Source organism: Drosophila ananassae, chromosome 3L (assembly GCF_017639315.1).
Source record: "Drosophila ananassae strain 14024-0371.13 chromosome 3L, ASM1763931v2, whole genome shotgun sequence".
Lineage (NCBI taxonomy): Eukaryota > Metazoa > Arthropoda > Insecta > Diptera > Drosophilidae > Drosophila > Drosophila ananassae.
In genome coordinates, this window is record NC_057929.1 from 18,905,789 (window position 1) to 18,922,020 (window position 16,232).

Sequence of the window (16,232 nt, forward strand, 5' to 3'; positions counted from 1 at the left end):
ATGTAGATCTCAGAGCTTGATTGCCCAGAATTGAATTCAACACTTGCCCACCTACTCTGCTCAATTACCCGACCCGATCCTCCTCGGCCGAGTTGAACGTAATCGGCTGACATTACTACACATACGACTATAGTAAGTATACGGACGGGCATGGAGAATCGCTGTATCCACTCCCGTTCCCGTGATACTTCCAATAGTTCATTGTTGCGCCTGCCCATCTATATTTCTATATATCCATATATATTCGTATGTGTGTACACTGTATAGAGATATTTTTATCGCGCCTCTGCAGTGCTCTGCCTCTGCCTCTGCCTCTGGCGCTGTTTGTGTTCACTTTTCTCTGTTTGAAATAAATTGTAAATGATTTTTATTAAAATTTCCGCTTAAATTCTCAGCCGTAATATCTGTGTACCTGTCCTCCTCGCACTTCAATCGGCCTCTGTCAGGCGCTCAGTATTTTCCACGCCGTTTTTTGTGAATTAGACGTTTTTTGAGGGAAAAGTAGTCGCCTGTATTATAATTCATTTTATGGCGCATAGTTTTGAGACTTTAAATTATTTCAAGCAAATGACGCACGGGATAAAATTTTCTAGAATGCGGAGGCTATGCTGGGGATGCTTTCTACAGTTCAGCCTTCTATGACACTTTTTATTACACTATTCATTAAGTTTTAGTCACACATCTTTAAACACTTTCTTTTAAAACAAAACTTAATATAAAGCCTTAATGTTGCGTTCCAAATGAAGTTATGTTCGTATATGCATACAATCTTCTAGGAATTGTATAATAAACTTATAAGTCTATTCATTTAGTTTCGATACTTTTTAAGGATCTTTATATCTTCTTGATGAAAAACAAATTATTGCCTAGAAATCGTAAAATAATTTCCAAACTGGTACGATACAGATATCCTTTATCGTAAAAATGGCCATTTTCTTTTTTTTTTCATGTTTTGTTTTAGAAGTAAATATTTGATCACAGATTTTTTTTAGTCAGTATAAAAATAATTTTAAAATAAACGTTTTAAATACCTTTTTTCATACATTTCATATGATACTACTGGTTACTTTACTTACTCTTACTGACACTTTAAAACATTTGTTATTTGTAAGATTGTGTTAAAGTATATATATTAGCTAAAACCACTTCAAAATGTTAAATAAAGCAGGAATTTGGATATTAATACTTGGTAACGGTGAAACTTTCACATGAGAAATTAGCAAACGAGAATATTCTAATAAGAAAAGAATGTAAGCATCGTAAACTGATATGAATAACTCAAAACGAAATGTGTATTTGGCTGGAAGTAGTCCACCATTTCTACCAGCATTCTCCATCTTGGCTCTGATCTCAAACATTTCTGCATGGCATGGCTTACACGGTGGCGGCTAGAAATGAGGATAGTCGCAGTTCAGACGAAATCGTATACTTAAGGGCCCATAAAATCCCTGTCGAAATTCACCTGAAGCCGCGATGGTAATTCCCATAAAATCTTTTGCGCAGGCGCAGAAGAAAGTAGCGATTAATGAGCGAAAATGCGACCTTCAGACTGCACCAACAACAACCCGAGCACACCTGTGGATGGAAACAGGTATTCGATGGACGGGCGGGGTGGAGATTTTTCCCGAAAATCGTGCGAACCGCTTCAAAGCGGTGCATTCCGAGACGGAGCGAGAGCCAGGTGAGCGGCCAGGTGAGAGCGCAGCAACCGCAAAAGTGAGCGCAGCAAGAGCGTCGAGTGTCGAGCGTGGCTGCGACTGCGGCTGCGGCTGCGACGTAAGCCTCACTTGATTTCGCTACGTCGAGCACGGCGGTTGTGTGCCCGCGACTTTCTTTCCGTCTTTCCTTCTGCGGTGCGCCATAGGTGAGCGAGCTGAGGCACCCAGAAACCCCACCGAACAAAGCCAATTCAAAAGTGGCTGGGCGACGGCGATCGGCGTTTTAACGGTCACTGGATTCGAAGTTCGTACCTCGCGCGTAAGCAACAACGTAAGCCGTAAGGGGCATGCCGTAATCCGTGATCCGCAGTATCTGCCTGAGCACAAATCTCGGCTCCGATTCAGTCTGAGAGACGGTTTCAAAGACAGCGGTCACCGCGTCGCTCCGCATCCGCATCCGTTCCGTTTTCCTTTTCCACCAAACATTTTCGCTTCGACTCGGTCCCGCCGCCAGGTGTAACTCGATAAAAAAAAAAGATGGCCCAACAAAGTGCAAATAGTGTGCAATTTTTGAAATATTAAGAAATTCGCTTTCGAATTTCGAAACTAGCCAAGTGCTACTGAAAGGCTAACAATCAAATATCTGGTTTTGGATACGTACTAAAAATAAATCTGTAAAGGAAGCGAAATCTTGGATATTGCGTTCGGCGAGAAAACGAAAAAAGCATAACGGTAAGCAAAAGTGTTCGTTGTCTCGAAGCTTCCTGAAAGATAAATGCGCAATTTTTCACCCGGGCTGTCACTCAGGGGGTTGATTTAGACTTGACATAGGAAATTTTCAGGAGGCAATTGCGTTTTTGGATGTCTGCTGGGATGTGCGTAGTTAAGTTAGGAAATCGAACAATGGGCAATCGCCCTAAGGGAGGACCTTGTCGCTGGAATATCAAGGACTTTTAACTTTTCTAGTAACTTATCTAGGAGCAACAAATAAATAAATATAATATAACCTTGAGTTATGATTTATTTTCACGTTTTTCTTCCGAAAATTGCGGTGTAGCAAGTATTTACGACAATAGAAGCTAAGTGGATTCGGTAATTCACCGCATTAGTCGGGCTTTGTTGGAGGGAAGCCATTTAATTAATGACAAAAGCGAGCATACAGAAGATTCTTAAGTTTAGGAGCAATTTAGTCGACTAATCCCTCCGAAAATAATCGAGCTAGTGGCCAAGTGTGGCTCCATTTGCATCAGCAGTAAAAGCTAATTGACGTTTTTTCCACACTCCGATTGCAATTGCTACAATTATCTGCCCCTCCGACCCGGTGCCAAGTCCAACTCGAGTTCGGATCGGCAAGTCGACAAGAAACCCACAAATTTTGACAACCAAATGCATGCAACTCGAATCGAGAGCGGCTACAGTTACAATTAAAGTGTCAAACACCTGAGCAGTAGCAAACAGGTCATGGATCAGACCCCCGTTCGCCCGATCCCCGATGAAAATGACGTGTGTGAGGAAAATGGCCAAGGAAAGCATCCAAAGCAAACATTGGCCAACGGCAGTGCCCTCGACAGAAATTGTGGATCCGACCCAGAGGCGATAGTGATTACATAAACTGAACTCCGGTGATCCGGTTTGGCGGATTGGACCTGACACTGGGCCGTGGACATAACCGAGGGAGTTTCTCGGCCCAGTTAATGAAAGTTCAAGTGAAAATCGCGGCTAAACGAAACCGGTTGAACGGTCAAGATGGACCAATCGATGGCGATCGGTGTTCAAAAGACTGCTTCAATTATGCTCAAGGTTAGAGACAAATCGAGCGTACAGTTGCACCACTAATAGAGCCAGGGCCCAGCGCCCAGGGCCCAGGTAGACGGATTTCCCCCGACAGGTCAAGCCCTGCAGGTAGCCAGCCGCCTTTGAACTGCGAACTGCGAGTGCTCCTGGACGACCAATTACCCGGGAATCGCTTTAATCGCTCTATTAAGCGTTCACAGCTTTTAATTAGCAACACCTCAAGCAGCCCGTAATTTGCTAATTTCCAGCCCAAACTTTAAATCAATGTTTGCATAAATGATTAGCAGCAGTGGTTGTGAAAATCCCATGAAGCCCGTGCCTGAATGGGCAGTGGGTATTGTGCATTTTGCTAACTGATCGGGCCAACTAATTACAGTTAAACGGTGGGGGGCGGGGCAACTTGAAAGGAAAAGTGGGCTCAAGCTCTTGCCCGTACTCTCTTTCCCGCTCTCTCTCTCTCTCTCGCTCTTCAGAAGCTCCCAGCTGGTTTCAGTTCAGAAATGCCGTTACAAAAAATGTACACACTAACACATAGATCGGTAACATATGTACCTACGTATGTGGTACATATGATATGCGATCAGCCTTGCACTTTCTTTTTCTTTCTTCGTCGCTTCTTTCTCTTTGTTACTTCGCCGCCATTTCTTCTCGAAGCGTTTGTCTTAGACTTTTTGTCGTTCGTCGCCAGTATGTCAATTGGTTGATTTATTAACTCGGCCTGATGGCAGGAAAACTCTGTCATAATTGACTAATTTCCAAGGAAAGTGAATCCGAGCTAGTAAAAGTGATCGAGAAAGTGTGCGTTGCACAAACGACGGCATTAGCCGCTCAATTAATTCTAGCCGAAGATTAGAGTTCAGCTTAAATGAGTTCTACGATGGCTCCTATGATAAATGGTATCATCAGGGTAAAGTTAATGGTAAAGTTTAGGGAATGTTTTAGTTTCGATTTAAGAGTAGTTGTTGTAATGACATGGATTTGTTTTGTGGCTAATAAACAGTTAACTCATTTCCGTCCGATTGCTGATGAATGAAATCAGATCGAGATACTTTGGGAGCCTGTTCCACTGACCCACAGATCTGTGACTAAACAAAGCGATATACATAAGTCCGAAATCCAATCGTTTTCTTCAGCAGCGCCAGGTAAATGGTTAATTAATGCAATGCAAACAAATCAAAAAGCTGAATTCAAATTGAAAGCGACCAAATGGCCGGTGTGTGTGTGTGTGCGAGAGTGACCCAGTTCCGGTCTGAGCTGAGCGCATGCGTCTTAAGTATCCCGGCCAGCTCAGTCACTTTGTTCAGATCGGCACTCGGCACTTGGCAGTCATCCGGCCGGCGGTCTTGAGACGCTCAGAGTAGAAAGTGAATTTCGACTTCTGCCAGCTTCGGGCCAGAACCTGCCTGGCTCTCCGTCCCTCGCCCAAAGCTTAGTCGGCAGCCAAAAACAGTTAGTGCCACCAATGTTAATTTGATAGCCTCGAAGCAAACTAATTAACATTCATTGCAAACAATTGTTGGCAATCGGCTTCAATTGAAAGAGACCTTTTTCAGCTGGCCGAGAGTTGTTCAAAGAAAACAGTCGCCATTTATATGAATTCATACTCAAAAACACAAATAGGCTTAGGCCATGTTGACAAAAGTGATTTTAAAATGTTTCTGCCAATACGCTGGCAATACGCCCACGTGCAAAGGTCATATATCGAATCTTGAGTTCTACTTCAATGACTTGACCCAAATTATTTTGGGGCTAAGCCCATCAAACAGAAAACAAGCCAAAAATGGACAGAAACCACAAACCGAGATCCCATTGGCGAAATATATTTAAATATTAATTAATATTAATTTTGTAATTTCTCGGCATCTCTGCTTTGTGCCCCGCGACGCACAAAAGTGAAAGTTGTTGACTGGCTCGAAAAGAAAAACTCGCCAAAAGTTTGCATTGGTTTTGCCCGCTTCGCAATCAATTTTTGTTTAGCTCTTTTTCACCTCCTGTTTCTTCTTTTTTCTGCCCGTAAATATGCATTATATAAATTGTTTAAACCAAGCAATGTCGACAACAACAAACATCTAAACGGGGCTGGACGAACAGGGGCTGGACGTTATGTAAGCTCGGTCCCGCGGAGACGGATTATTGCGGTGACGAAATCACGTCAACGAACTCCCCTCTTTTCTCAGAACTGGTCCAAATTGGGTGAAATCCCCAAGCGAATGGGTCCAGGAGTTCTACTTTTACTTTGACCCTAAGATAGGCGGGGAATTAATATGCGAATAGAAAATAAAAAAAAAAACTGAACAACAGAAATCTAAACAATAAACGTGAAATTGCTCGGCACAGAAACTAAAGACAACAATCGAAAGATCGAAGCGACAAACTTATTTTGGTCAGCAACTTTCACGAGCCAAAATGTAAAAGCTTTTGACTCGCATTCCAAGCCCATGTCGCACATTAAACATTCATAAAAAAACACTCATATATATTCATGACAAAATTGGGTTGCCAAAAGCGAAGAATTCACGGCGAACCGACATTAGGTGACCTACAAATTATGTAAAAAATCGGAACCCTCTGAAAATTCTTCGCTTCCCTCACACGGGCTGACAGCTTTCGGGGAGGGTATTGCCCGTCTCCAATCGGTTTGCGAGGCACGCATGGTGGACCTGCTGAAGGTGCTCTGAGGCAGGTGCCAATCGAAACTTAATCGAAATATTGTGACTGCAGTTTCATAATGTGCCCCATCGACACTGCTTTAATCGTAGCAACTACACGGGCAAACAGATGATGTTGCATTTTGTAAAGACGGGGGATTTTGAGTCATTCAACCTCGTTCAAGAGACGTCATCGATTCGGGGAAGAAGTGAGCCAAGTTTGTTATGAAAACTGAAGCGTTGATGAGTCGGCTTTCGGGGCCTAGGCCCTATCGAACTTGCGACACAAATATTTAAAGTTCATTAAGCGATTTTGAACCGAATCGGACGCCGGATATGTTGTACAACGTCTATTTTAAACTCTCTTCATTTTGCATAACTACGTGGCGCGATGGAGATAAAAATGTTGGGGATTTGATTGCAGATTAGAGCTGCTAGATTCAGGGAGACAGGTGTTGGGTCCACCCAATGCCACTCCAAACGATACAGGGTACAAATCGGTTCCATTACGACGCCGCGCAAATACCTGGGCCTCATCCAGTTTGAAAAAATGTTAACAAAACTTTTTTGTGGACTGCTCGTTGAGCTGAGAGCTGTTTTTGTGTTTAAGCCATTTAAATGTTTGTTTATTGGAACTTTGAACGGTAAATCGTTACTGCTTCCACGCGAATGCAAAAACTAAGGTTGAGACTACACTAGTTCATGTTTCAGTTTTAAAATCTATGCCGAAAATCATATGTTGTCGAGGCGTTCCTTCGGAATTTCCTACATCCCAAAAGGTAAAAGGTTACCCTCCCATCGAAAAACAAGACACCAAACTAAAAAGTGGGTTGATAAACAAACAGTTATCTGGGGGCAAGCATGACTGCCGCCCAAGCTGGGCTTGTGAAGAGGGTGGGAGGTGGTAGGTGAGAGAGTGACCGTGCTGTTTATTAAATCACTTTGACACAATGAACCGTTATGTCAACACACGGCCAGAGCAAAGTAGTTGTTGGAGTTGGAGTGGAAGTCGGAGCGGTAACCTTGAGACGGCGCATGACTCAATTTGGCGAGCGCGGCTTAGGCTCGAGCCGCAGTGCCCACCTTTGCCGTGTTGTAATCTCAGTGATTACCGCCGAAAAGCAAAACAAGATTGCTAAAATTTGGTAAAAGTGCAACGTCAGTTTGGCTGGACACAAGCTTGAAAAAATGGAAAGTAAACTTGTTTAGGCTTTACGTGCCTGGCTGCTCGCAAAATCTAATTATTTTGCAGTCAACCTGTGGCATGCATCGAAGAATGTGAAATGAGCATCGTCGCAGTTCAGTGCCAGGCCAGTGCTCGGACGTCCAATATGTAGAAGCGTGATGACACCTGCCAGGCTTCTAATTGCCGCCTAATTATGGACATATTCAAAATGTCTTCCTTATGGCAGGTGCGCTTTTCCATTCATCGGCCGTTGTCGGCTGCTATTAACTGGGAACGAATGCCATTGCTAATGTTCTATTCATGTTAAGTCCGACACTGCTCAGTGCTCAGATATTCATAATGCCTATGCGCCCAAATTGGCTTGTGACAAACTGTGTTTGGCATGACAAATGACCGTAACAAATGGCGCAGCTCGAACAGGGCAAAAACATAAAGTAATTCTCATAACTTCAATCATTGTTTCTGGTAACGAAAGATCGTTTGACAGCCAATAGAACCAGCAAAATTAGGAGGGGGAGTGGGTCCTCACCAAGTGACAACTCGAAAACCCTATTTATGATATTTTATTTGCAAAAGGCTGACTGGCTTGTTATGTTATATAACACATATTTGAATTATTAAACTAACTATTATTTAACTACCCATTGTACATAACAAATATTTTAAAAATCAGCCTCTTTTCAGATTGTGGATTAATGAATAATTAGTAAAAACAGTTCCTGTTTTGTCACATTGTTTAATAAATTTTATATTAAAGTAGAAATAAGTAAATTAAAAGTAAAAAAAAGTATTCACGCCCCCGGGTGGACTCGAACCACCAACCTTTCGGTTAACAGCCGAACGCGCTAACCGATTGCGCCACGGAGGCGATGTGTTCTAGCGTGTCGCTGGCCGCACTAGAACTTAGCTCGCACCAAGGCAGCTTTGACAACCGACTTGTGAATTTTTTTGCTGCTCGAGCGTCTCCGTGGCCTCCGTGGCGCAATCGGTTAGCGCGTTCGGCTGTTAACCGAAAGGTTGGTGGTTCGAGTCCACCCGGGGGCGGATTAATATTTTTGCTACCAATTCACTGGTAATTGTTATTTTGTGTTTTAAAAATGACTTAATTACCATTAAACGTTATTGGATTGTACTTGACTTCTTTAATCGTTTTAATGACCATTATTAGGGGTTTCCTTGTAAATGTTTTTTGTTTTAAGCGATTTTGTTTCTCCATCTCGTTTTGTTGTGGGACACAAACAAGGGCATTTGTCGAGATTCATTTGGGCAAACAGCAGCACGAGTGAGGCGAGCAAAAACAATGCGTGTCTAAAGTTTAAGTTGAAGGTGTCTATGAACAAAGCCAAGTAGACACGGCAACGCGTACTCGGGCGGCAGATACATTAGGCGAACTAATATATATAATAAAAACCCTAATCTCGCCGTTGCCCAATGTCTTATTTTCACCTTCGTAGAAATCGCATCGCTGCTCATGGAGCACGCCATTTGAGAGTTGGGACTTAATTTCGGAGAGGAAAAGCATCAGTTGATCTAATATGTTTCATTACCTCTGCTCTTTACAGATGACTTGCGGCATATCATGTGTCGACCGGACACTGAACAAATCATTCTACCACCTGGGGATCTGCATAGCCAAGCACCCCGGGTACTTCATCATCATCCCGGTGCTGCTGACGCTGCTCTGCATGACGGGGTGAGTAAACCCACGAGCCCATCTCTGGGGAAGTAACTAACAACAAGGCCTCATTTTATTTGACAGCTATCAGCAGCTGAAGTACCAAATCGATCCGGAGTACCTGTTTTCGCCGATCGCGGGAGAGGGCAAGACTGAGCGGGCCATCGTCGAGCAGTACTTCAAAGTGAATTATACGCACCGCTTTAATGTCGGACGCATTACGAGGCCGGGTAAGTGTCGGCAAACACAATCATTGGACGCGGGAAATTGGCTTTGGCCCACAACCCTAAACAAAAGTTGCAACACTTTCTGCACCTGGGCGGCTGGCTGGGCTGGGCTGTCGGGTGACACAGCCTCGCCCGCCCGCTCGCTGGTAATGCTTTCTGTCCCAGAGCCCGGCGCTTCTCTCTGAACTCTGATCTCCTCTCCGACGACGCGGCCCTGCACTGACTTTTAGCTCGAATGTGCAATAAATAATTTCAGTGCTCATCCCAGATGGAGACACAATATCTTATCTTTATTGGGGTCTTGAACTCGGCTAGGTTTCACAGGCTATTAACTTTGCTAAATGGTTTATTAGGCAAAGCCACCACAACCTCCGCCGCCGCCGCCGCCGCTGCCACAACAATAACTACAACAAACGAGAAACATTAAGTCAAAATGCAGCAACAACAAAGGCAAAAGCTAACTTGAGCAAAGTACCGTATAATTGCCAAATGACATTGTGCCATCAAAATTTGAACAGTTGCAGAAATTCAACTATTAAAATATTCAGCAATTGTAGGGTCGTAGCCGAAGTTTGCATACCCTTACCCTTTCCTTTCAGTCCATTGAAGAGCTTCTTAGTTTCAAATTATAAAAGTGAAGATCGAAAAATTTTATGTTTAAAATCATCTTTATTCTTTATTTCAAATGTTCATAATACAATGGTTTCTATAAAATATCTGAGCTGTTTCCATCGTACTAAGGGCTAAAATTCACATTTTAAATTTTTGACGACTTTTAAGGGAAGTTTTTATATAAATAGTTTAAAAAAAGTTGAAATTAAAAGACTCTTAAGCTTTTAAAACTGGCTAAAAATAAAGTTAAAAGTGAGTAATGACTGAATGGGTAATTAACTTGATACAATATATAGAATAGTTTTTGGGTCAAACATTTTAAACTTCCATATCCAAGAAAATTGTGACTCAAAAATTTAACGAAAATTGAGCAATACAGCACGAGGAAAGATGGGAGAAACGTGTGCCTTCGGCAAAATGGGTAGCAAAACAATAAACATCTATCTGAAAACCTCATAAAAATGCACTGATGCATCGTGAATGTTTGCCATCCAGTAGCAGTGTTGTTTCGAAAAGGCCCCATTCTGGGGAACTGCGCCCGATGTGCATCGAGCATTTCTTGGATCTAGATCCGAAAAGCATGCAGATCGAACTGCAAACTGTGACGGCATACGAGTACGTAGATGAAAATTGCAATAGGAGAATCATCTTTGAAGCGAAGCCAAAATAATCACTATAAAATTAGCACGTTATTAGAACATAATAGTTTCTTTCTGATCGAAACTAACTAATAAGAAGAGACTTAGAGTGAGACTGCTCACTTATTCAGAGCAGCAGCTTAAAATAGCATTTAATTCATAAAAGCGCCTTCGAAACGTGCACAGTTTTCTAATGAAAACGAATATTTCAAGCAGTCTCAAGTTCATTCACAACTAAAAATACAGAAAACGACCTAAATGATAAATTATATAGCGAATAATAAAATAATTAAAAAATAAAACGTTGTTTAATGGCTTTCCTGTTTTGAATAAAAAGGAATAAAAGCCCGATATACAAAGTAGCACTTGTGCCAGGTCCTTAGCTTTCTTATTAGGAAATAATTTCTCATAGAGGATATCACATTGCAGACATGTGTAGGCGTATTTGAAGGCATGTCCCAAACAAAAGCCGCACCAAACCTCTGACGTAAGTCCGTACACGAGGTTGCATTTGTTATGGCGCATTAAAATCGAAAAGCGATTGGAACAATCGGCTAATATAAAGTGGTAGTGCGACAAACGAGCAGGCAGAGGCACAAATGAAATATAACGTATTGAACCAAAATTCAATTGAACTTCAATTAAAATTATTGTCACGTCCCACCAGCAGCAGCCTCGAGCCTAAGTCCACAAGTCACTGATTGTTTAGCAACCGTTGGCTGGCCCCCTAACCATGGCTAATCCAAGACATGTCTGACTTTTCCAGGTCGCTTCGGGCGAGTGATTGTGGTCACCAAAGACGGCGACGAAAACATGATTCGGCGCGAGGTGTTCCAGGAGCTGCGCCAGCTGGACAACCTCATCCAGAACGCCTCCACCACCTACGACGGCGACACTTACACGTACAAGGACAACTGTGCTCGGTGGGAGAACGAATGCTTCGAGAACGACATCCTCAATCTGGATGCCCTAATGGACGATGTAAGTGTGCAACCCTACTTCCTTAATTTAGTTGGATTTCAGTAGCAATTAAATCTATATTAACCTTACGATTCCAGATAGAGGCTGGGCAGCTAAACCTTACATTCCCCTTCATGTTCAATCCGGTCACCTGGGATGCCCACCTGTTTCCCGTGTTCTTCGGCGGCACCAAGTTGACGGAGGACAACCATGTGATCAGTGTGCCTGCCATCCAGCTCGTCTACTTCGTGACCGCCGACACGAAGCGCCAGGATGCCAAGTAATTACCCATATAACCATACTATAAAAATGATGTAAACTAATGATATGGCTTTATTAGGGGCGCCGAGTGGGAGGAAACGTTCCTGAGGGTTGTTGGGCAGGCGGAGGACTCCGGTCAGTTCAAACACATCTCGGTCTCTTACTTCGCCTCTCGAACGCTGGACCATGAACTGGAGAAGAACACCAAGACAGTCGTGCCCTACTTCAGCTCCACATTTCTGCTCATGGGACTATTCAGGTAAGTTTCTATCAAGTCTGTCCCTGGTGTAACTTTTTAACACAGCCACCTCAATATTTGTAGTGTTATAACCTGCATGATGGGTGATGCGGTGAGGTCGAAGCCGTTCCTGGGTCTCATGGGAAACATATCAGCCATTATGGCCACTCTGGCTGCCTTTGGCCTGGCCATGTACTGCGGCATTGAGTTCATTGGCATAAATCTGGCAGCTCCCTTCCTGATGATCGGTGAGTAAATTACACAAGCCTTTAGAATCTAGATTAGTTTATATTTATAATGGATTTTTATTAAATTTTAAGGCATTGGCATCGATGACACGTTCGTGATGTTGGCAGGATGGCGGCGCACCAAGGCCAAGATGCCGGTGCCGGAGAGAATGGGTCACATGATGTCCGAGGCGGCGGTCTCCATCACAATCACCTCGGTTACCGACTTTATATCGTTCCTGATCGGCATCATCAGCCCCTTCCGATCGGTGAGGATCTTCTGCACGTACTCGGTCTTCGCCGTCTGCTTCACGTTCCTGTGGCACATCACCTTCTTCGCCGCCTGCATGGCTATCTCCGGATACAGGGAGCGCCAGAATTTGCATTCCATTTTCGGGTGTCGGGTCCAGCCGATGTCGGTGGCCATCAAAGGTGAGTGAACTGCCCGATTGGGATTGCGGCTACTGAGTCTCTCCGACGACAAAGCTGGTTTGACCAGCGTACACTCAGCGAAACACCCTCGTGCAAAGAAACCAAGAATCACTTCAATTTTCAAAACGAATTAGTCGATAAGCGTGTTACAATATTAGTTACTATAACTTGGCTTCTAATGGAGCTTTGTTTACAATTAGTAAGTGCTCATGCCACAAGGTCTTTTTAAGACATTTCAAATGTAGACTGCATCGTAACCGGATTGAAGTAGCTGGAGTTGCGATGGCTTAGCACCACCAGGTGCCGCATGAACTTGATCATGATGCTCGAGCAACGAGACTAGTCACTGTCGCAGACAGCAAGTGGGACGGCCAGAATTGAGGTCAATGGGAACTTGTCTTAGCACACTTACTTATTTCTGTTTCCAATTCTATTTCGCCGGCACAGAGAAGCGCAACTTCCTCTACAAGGCGATCATGGCAGGAGGTATCGATCACAATGACCCCGACAATCCCATCGACAACAAGGACCACATGCTGATGGCTTTCTTCAAGGACAAGCTGGCCGCGGTGATCAACAACAAGTGGTGCAAGCTGATCATCATCCTGGCCTTTGCCAGTTACCTCGTCGGCGCCTGCTATGGAATTACCCAGATCAAGGAGGGCCTGGAGCGACGCAAGCTCTCTCGGGAAGACTCCTACTCGGTGGAGTTCTTCGACCGCGAGGATGACTACTACCGCGAGTTTCCCTACAGGATGCAGGTTTGTCCTCAAATTAGTTCGCATTCTATTAACATATTTAAACAATGAATCTAATTTAAAAGTAAAATAAAAATAAGAAACAAGTTAGACTAACGCACTCTTCATTTTCAGGTAATCATTGCCGGACCTCTCAACTACTCGGATCCTTTGGTGCAGGAGCAGGTGGAGAACTTGACCAGCACTTTAGAACATACTTCCTACGTGACCTCTCGGAGGTACACGGAGTCTTGGCTGCGCTCCTTCCTCTCCTTCCTTGAGCGGAACAACGAGCTGCTGAACGTGACCCTGGACGACGAGCAGTCCTTCATCGACGCCGTGAAGGAGCACTGGCTTTTCCCGGGCAACCCCTTCTCACTGGACGTGCGCTTCAACGAAGAGGAGACACAAATCATCGCATCACGTTTCCTCATCCAGGCCGTGAACATCACGGACACCAACCATGAGAAGGAGATGGTGCGGGATCTGCGGAAGATTTGCAAGGACTCGCCCCTGAACGCCTCAATATTCCATCCATACTTTGTGTTCTTCGATCAGTTCGAGCTTGTGCGGCCCGTCTCGCTGCAGGCCATGGTGATCGGAGCCCTGATTATGATGATCATTTCGTTCATCTTCATCCCGAACATCCTCTGCTCGTTGTGGGTGGCGTTCTCGGTCATATCCATCGAACTGGGCGTGGCTGGCTACATGGCCCTGTGGGACGTTAACTTGGACTCCATATCGATGATCAACCTGATAATGTGCATTGGCTTCTCCGTGGACTTCACCGCCCACATCTGTTATACGTACATGTCCTCGAAAAAGCGAAACCCCAAGGCTCGGGTCCGCGAGGCTCTGCACTCCTTGGGTCTGCCGATTGTCCAGGGATCGAGCTCCACGATCCTGGGTATAGTGGCCCTGCTGCTGGCCCAGAGCTATATCTTCCTGGTGTTCTTCAAGATGGTCTTCCTCGTAATCTTCTTCGGAGCCATGCACGGTCTCTTCCTGCTACCCGTGCTGCTCTCCCTCTTCGGACCTGGCTCGTGGCTCACCTGGACGGGCAGGGACGACGGCAGCGACACCGATGTGGACGACAGTCTGGATGAGAGACAGCTCGAGAAGCCCTTCTCGCAATCCTATTACATGCAGTATCCTACCATGGGCATCAACGGGCCCTACGGCTCCAAGGGCTTCCTGGGTGCCCCCTACAAGGCGTACGGCGTCGACGAGAAGGATCTTGGTCTAGGTACCTCCGGGGAGGACTCCTCAGAGAGCAGCTCTAGTCGCTCGCAACGGCGTCAGCAACAAGCCGCCGCCGCAGAGGAGGAGGTTGTGGCCCGGGCATCCCCGCGCCGTCGGTATGAGGATGGGTGGCGCCGCTCGTCCTACCAGAACATTTACGGCCAAGGCGCGGCCCAGTTCCAGGCGCAGCCCGATCTCTACGGTCAACAGGTGTCGGCAGCGGAGTGGCGCCATCGCCTGGACGCCCACGAGCAACAGCAGCGCCAGCGGCAACGACACAGCCCCTACGACGGTTACCCCTTAGACATGGAGATGGAGATGCAGCGAGCGCGCCGAAACTCCCATGGTGACATCATCGACCTTCAGGGCACTCCCAACTCCTCTGTGGACGAGCGCCTCCGGCGCCAAGCAGAGCAGTTTAGCGCCGGCAGTGGTGACGACAGCAGCTACCGCCAACATAAGGCCATGCCGGCGCCGGCTACAGCATCCGGCCCGTCCTCGAAGCGGTACCACCGGCGACGGTCCTCGGAGGATCACCACCAGCGCTGGCCGGCGAACATCGAGGAGCGAAGGGCGCGCCGCACCCACTCCCCCGCCACCCACCGCCCAGAGACTGCCACGCCCAGCTTCGCCTACCGCTCCTCGTCGCACCACAACCTCTACCAGCCCAACGGTAAAGGAGCAAAGCAGCCCCCCACTTACCAGTACGGAGACTACTACCATTGAGGGTGGAGACCCCGCTCCTGGCGAAAACACTCAGAATACTTTAAACGAGTTGGGTGGGTCAAAATTCCAAGGGATACTTTTTCGACTAAACCCAGCAATTCCGCTTCCGAGACCTCGAATATGTCTTGTTCCAATCTGATCTATCTCTGAAGTGTCTGGCAGAAAATATTTAGTATTTCCCCATTATTCTAAAAGCACGCAATTTAGTTATTATATGTTGACTTTTTTAAATACTTGCAAAGGGTATTACGTCATTGGATTGTAGACTCCTGCTATTCTGCATTCACAAATCGAAGTGATAGAAGATTGTATGGGACGTATGCTTGGTTGAACGATATTCCTTAGAGTCGTCCATAGTGTAAGACCTGCCCATGATCCGATTCTAGAGTAGAACACACAAAACCGGGCTAGAGCGAGAGCAAACTGTCTTGTCAACTGATACACCATTCGAGAACTTGCCCACGCCTTGAAAGAATTAGCCCATTTAGACTTTAACTCCAAAATGCTTAGCTTAGGTAACTCATCACACAAGGCCCGCAAACTCTTCTCGGGATGTGCTTCAAATGGCTAATTCGTTAACATTGGTTCGATTATTTATCCGAAACATTGCATCCTCGAGAAGACCTCGAGTCAGGCAACTTAAGGTACCATTTACACATATGCTTATAGTACACTATTGTTAGATAGATCTTGTCAGACTAAGGGTGTCCCAAATAGGCGTTATTTAAATTAATTTAGACGCGTTGGCCAACGCAGAACCAACTGTAGTAACTATTAACTTTAGAGAGTGACAGTCGGACCGATCATAGGCTTAGCTTCCAAGAGTTGTTAGACGTTGGGAATAAGTTTGTAAAATGTTTACATTTGTACTATTGAATAAATATTTTATATTTTCCTAGAAAAGCGCTCTTTGTTTGTATCGTATGGGTTGATAAAGTGTCTCGGGAGTGGCCTAATGGCTTTTTGAGCGA

At 45.1% G+C, this 16,232-nt stretch overlaps 1 protein-coding gene and 2 non-coding genes across 3 annotated transcripts; 2 read left to right on the forward strand and 1 right to left on the reverse strand.

The window, feature by feature from the left end:
- Positions 1-1,722: 1,722 nt before the first annotated feature.
- LOC6496651 (patched domain-containing protein 3) lies at positions 1,723-16,164 on the forward strand. Its single transcript, XM_001961299.4, has 10 exons — positions 1,723-2,390; positions 8,849-8,979; positions 9,046-9,191; positions 11,205-11,419; positions 11,497-11,678; positions 11,739-11,918; positions 11,982-12,145; positions 12,218-12,556; positions 13,004-13,317; positions 13,429-16,164. Exons 2-10 carry the CDS (start codon positions 8,849-8,851, stop codon positions 15,259-15,261), a joined length of 3,504 nt encoding a protein of 1,167 aa, XP_001961335.1. The 5' UTR covers positions 1,723-2,390; the 3' UTR covers positions 15,262-16,164.
- Trnan-guu lies at positions 8,081-8,154 on the reverse strand. The gene has a single exon. It is a non-coding gene; the product is annotated as a tRNA-Asn (tRNA).
- Positions 8,257-8,330, forward strand: Trnan-guu. Its single transcript has one exon. It is a non-coding gene; the product is annotated as a tRNA-Asn (tRNA).
- Positions 16,165-16,232: the final 68 nt, after the last annotated feature.